This window comes from Portunus trituberculatus, chromosome 50 (genome assembly GCF_017591435.1).
Source record: "Portunus trituberculatus isolate SZX2019 chromosome 50, ASM1759143v1, whole genome shotgun sequence".
NCBI lineage: Eukaryota > Metazoa > Arthropoda > Malacostraca > Decapoda > Portunidae > Portunus > Portunus trituberculatus.
This window is the reverse complement of record NC_059304.1, coordinates 4,520,909-4,525,908: the sequence shown is the minus strand read 5'-3', so window position 1 is coordinate 4,525,908 and position 5,000 is coordinate 4,520,909. Positions and strand designations below refer to the sequence as shown.

At 41.3% G+C, this 5,000-nt stretch overlaps 1 protein-coding gene across 2 annotated transcripts in view; it reads right to left on the bottom strand.

Moving 5' to 3' along the window:
• Positions 1 to 5,000, bottom strand: part of LOC123499641 (cGMP-dependent protein kinase, isozyme 1-like) — a 300,599-nt gene that overhangs the window by 68,043 nt on the left and 227,556 nt on the right. For both annotated transcript variants that reach the window (XM_045247975.1, XM_045247976.1), the window contains one exon: positions 334 to 518. In XM_045247975.1, coding sequence (XP_045103910.1) covers positions 334 to 518 — 185 coding nt within the window. The remainder of the gene's footprint in view (positions 1 to 333; positions 519 to 5,000) is intronic.

The following is a 5,000-nucleotide window of genomic DNA, read 5'->3' as shown; positions in this document are numbered from 1 at the left end:
GCTCTACCTTAACATTCAGACTTCTTATCAGCATAGTCATATAAACAAAACAAACAAGCTACACACACACACACACACACACACACACACACACACACACACACACACACACACATCTCAAATTTTCCTTTTTAATACAACAGGAGAGAAAAAAAATCAATAAAACTACCCTACTAGCTGGGCAACATCACCACAAAAACACAAGTCAATAAAACCACAACAGGAACACGTTACCTCTCCCGCTAAGAAACGGCAGGGAGTCAGTGAGTCGAACCCACAACCTTTACCCACGACGAGTCAAACACAACACCACAACGCCACAGCATCACGTACCTGAAATCTTTATCGAATCTCTGGATGTGTATCTTCTCGGCTGTCTTGTTTTGGAAGCACGACTCTCCGGACACACCCTGCTTCTTGTTCATGGATCCCTGGCCGGCCATCACGTGCTGCTCGTGAAGAGTTGACAGCAGATCACCGTCGCCGGCAAACCTAACCTCTTGCTGTTGCAACACACTCTGCAGGGAAGAAGGAGAAAGGTAAGTGTACAGTTTGGTTAGAGAGAAAAAGAAAAGAAAGGATGTTGTTATGGAGCTAAGCAGGTGAAGGAGGATTAGTGTAGAGGTGAAGGAGGAGAGTCAGTATAAGAAATAGGGTTTGTGAGAAGCTGAAGAAGAAAAGAGGATAATTAAAGAAAGAAGAAAGGTTGCTATGGAATTCAGTAGATGAAAGGGATGGAACATTAAAGAATTAAAGAAAAAAAAGCAAGGATCATTAAAGGAAGGAGAGTCAGTTACTTGAGGGATGAGTATTAAGTTGAAGAAGGAGATGAAGTTCCTATGCAGTGCAGTAAGAAGTGGATTAGTAAAGAGCTGAAGAAAAATGACCAGTGAAGAGTTGGAGGAAGATTACCTTTGAGTTCAGTAGGAAGATTAATACGAAACTTAAGAAGAAATAGAAAGATCGATATAAAGTTGCATTAAAAAAGAAAGCTTTGTATAAAGTTAAAACAAACGAGGTATAGACTGGAGAAGGTGGAGGAGGGGGAGGAGTAGGAGGGGAGGAGGAGAAAGAGGAGGAGGAGGAGGAGGAGGAGGAGGAGGAGGAGGAGGAGGAGGAGGAGGAGGAGGAGGAGGAGGAGAAGGAGGAGGAAGAAGAAGAGGAGAATCACTAAAGTTATTAAAGAAAGAGAAAGATTAGTACTGAATTCATCCAAAAATCTTAATAACAAATGGAAGAAAGAGAGGAGGAGGAGACGGCCATCTCTCTTATTGTGTGATGAAGAAGGGTAATAATTGGTAGATGGTTGAAAAAGAAAAAAAGGACACGGAAACCAGGAGAAAGACAAGAAAAGTAAAGACAAGCAAAGGGGGTGGGAGAGAAAAAGACCCGGCATTTGTTGTTCTCTCCTAATTACTGACCACAAGGGGTTTGTTTGTTATCTCTGTTATGGCCCTTATACCGCAACTTTCGTAAAAAGGAGAAAGGAAGCAAGTGAAATAAAAAGAAAGAAAGAACCTGAAAAGAAGAAAGGAAAGGAAGGATGGACAAGGTAAAAGAAAAGAAAAGATTAAGAAAAGAGAGGGAAAGAGAAGTAAGAAAAAAAAGGAGAGAAGGAGGAAAATATAAATAGAGAGATAATGAAGAAACAAAACGACACACACACACACACACACACACAGAGAGAGAGAGAGAGAGAGAGAGAGAGAGAGAGAGAGAGAGAGAGAGAGAGAGAGAGAGAGAGAGAGAGAGAGAGAGAGAGAGAGAGAGAGAGAGAGAGAGAGAGAGAGAGAGAGAGAGAGAGAGAGAGAGAGAGAGAGAGAGAGAGAGAGAGGTGGGGGGTTAACCGGCGGTTCATCACACAGCTAGGAGAGGAATGAGGAAGGGAAAACCAGGACAACGTAATCACCCGTTCTTTTTTATATTTGTGGTGGAAAAGTGACAGAAGAAAAGGGAAAAACGGAAAAATAGAATGAAGAAAGAGAGAAGCTGCGGAAACAGATGTAAGCAATAAAGGTGATGAGAGAGAGAGAGAGAGAGAGAGAGAGAGAGAGAGAGAGAGAGAGAGAGAGAGAGAGAGAGAGAGAGAGAGAGATATATATATAAATTAATAAATATAACAAACAGACAAGATAATTGCAGAAAAGACAGACAAATGAGATTAATAAAAGGAATATTATTGTGCAGAAAGGGATGATTACTCTCTCTCTCTCTCTCTCTCTCTCTCTCTCTCTCTCTCTCTCATACTGCGGTCCACTGACTCGTTCCGCTTCATATTAATGTGTCGAAAGGATTATTTCTTTTCTTGACACCATTTGTTTCTTCTTCCTCCACCTTTCCCCTCTATATCCAATCCTTTTTATGTCTCCGTTCCTACTTCTTTTCCTCTCTTTCATTTTCTTACTGTTCCTCTCCTTCCTCCTCGTCGATGTCTTCTTTTTCTCCTCCATTTCCTCATCTCTCTCTCTCTCTCTCTCTCTCTCTCTCTCTCTCTCTCATCACCTTTATTGCTTACATCTGTTTCCTCAGCTTCTCTCTTTCTTCATTCTATTTTTCCGTTTTTCTCTCTTTTCTTCTGTCACTTTTCCACCACAAATATAAAAAAGAACGGGTGATTACGTTGTCCTGGTTTTCCCTTCTTATTCTTTCTTGTTCGCTTTCCACCACTTGTCTGTTCTTTTTCTTTCTCTACATTTTGTGTATGTTGTTAAATTGTTTCTTCTTGACTTTGGTCGAGAGAGAGAGAGAGAGAGAGAGAGAGAGAGAGAGAGAGAGAGAGAGAGAGAGAGAGAGAGAGAGAGAGGAAACATGTGTGTGTGTGTGTGTGTGTGTGTGTGTGTGTGTGTGTGTGTGTGTGTGTGTGTGTGTGTGTGTGTGTGTGTGTGTGTGTGTGTGTGTGTTTAAAGGTTGTTTAATCTCATCTTCATGTAAATGGGAGGCAGGAGGCGGATTGTGTGTTTTGTTTGAGCTTTATACATTTAAATGCCACACACTCGTCTTCCTCTTCCTCCTCCTCCTCTTCCTCCTCCTCCTCCTCCTCCTCTTCCTTCTCCTGCTCACAAAGGGAAACACGCAAAACTGGAGCTGTAATTTGTCTCTTTCGTCTTGTTTCTATTATTATGCAAATGTTAAATATGCACCTCACTTTTTCATTTCTGTCTACACGCACATTTAGTCTGGCACGTGTCTTCACTCCTCAACACACACACACACACACACACACACACACACACACACACACACACACACACACACACACACACACACACACACACACACACACACCAGGGAACTCGCAGTGGGCACAAAAAATATATATAAATGAGGATGACTACAGTGGACACTTTTTGTAATACGTAAAGTTAGATCTGGCTGGGTTAGGTTAGATAACTTTGCTTTATTTGACTCAAGCTAACTCTTTCTGTATCTGACATGGGTAAGAATTGATTAACTGATAAGGATAAGATAATTTTACTAAATCCACGTAATTCAGCCTTGTCTTACTTAAGCTAAGGAATATAACGCAGACTTTAGTACTTGAACCAACTCTATCAGGCTAAATTTCTACGCTAACCCAGTCTAACTTTACTTAACATAACTTACTTTATATCTAATTGACCTAAATTTGCCTTATTTTACTTAACCAAAAATTATATATAAGCTAATCCACCTCAAAGGAAAAAAAAAAAAAAAAAGGACGAGGTGGATGAGGTTGAGATGACAAAGTACAACAGACAAAGAGAGGAGCTAATCAAACCACGCCAGGATGAGGAAGTGCAAGGTACGTGTTTGTGGAGGTACGGTTCACTTCCTTGAGGACTTGCACTTCTCGAATGGCTTAAGACCACATTCTGAGGTCCTTATTCAGAAACGCTTTGCTCTCTCCCCAATACCATTTTTGAAAGACCACGGAGCTGATTAGCGGGTTTTGAAGAGTGTTTCTCCAATCAATAATGTAGAAATGTTGTCCCTCTGTCTCTAGAAACATTAAAAAACACTTTGTAAAATTTAAGTAAAGCCTTTTGAAATAGTGGAGATGAAGCGCAGAAATGTTTGAGAATAGGATCTTGAAACACCTCTATGCCGCACAATCACCACATCCAAAAAGCTCCAGTAGTTTCAAGTGTCTTTAAAGCTGCAGTCATAGTTCTAGTAACACAGACTTCTACATTACGAATCAGAGAGACAACTTTGTGAACCCAATTGATCTCTGTGGCCTTAGAAAACAGTCGTAATGAGAGAGCAAAGGTTCTCTAAATACTAACTTCACACTGGCTTGAAATTACTACCACTTTCACCTGCAACTCTACCCAGTGTTAAACCAGGCAAGAGAGAGAGCGGGGAGGTGTGAAGGCAAACAAGTAAACTGGCAAACTGGTAAAGAGGTAACCTGTACATTTCTTGCCATCTCCGTTTTCTTTGTTCTTCCTCACGCAGATACAGATTCCTTGTTTCGCTAAATGGATGCTGGAAGTTTAGCTTAAGTTAGGTTGGGTTGGGTTAGATTGCTTGTAATATGGGCTGGTGTATTGTTGTGGTTTCTCTCTCTCTCTCTCTCTCTCTCTCTCTCTCTCTCTCTCGCTCGCTCCAGGGAATTATGCAACAGTAAAAACTTGGAATTAAGAGGGATTTATCAATTAACTTTCTAAGAAAATGTTGAGAGAGAGAGAGAGAGAGAGAGAGAGAGAGAGAGAGAGAGAGAGAGAGAGAGTTATTTAGATCTCTTATTATCTGCGATGGTCAGAAGCCTGGCTGGAGAGATCACAGGAAGACCCCATATCACGTTCGTGGTTGTCATGGTAACACTCCTGCTCCCCTAATCTCCTCTTACTCCCACGTGCAATGTACTTCCTAAGCTTCGATTTATTTCTAAACGCTTGGGTACATTACTTGATCAGCCTCCCTTTCCACCCAATGCTTTCCTCGCCAAGACAAGCTGAGACGCCTCCAACCACACTTTCAAACCCTTAGGAGTCTTATTTCAAGGAGTTTTAACACGT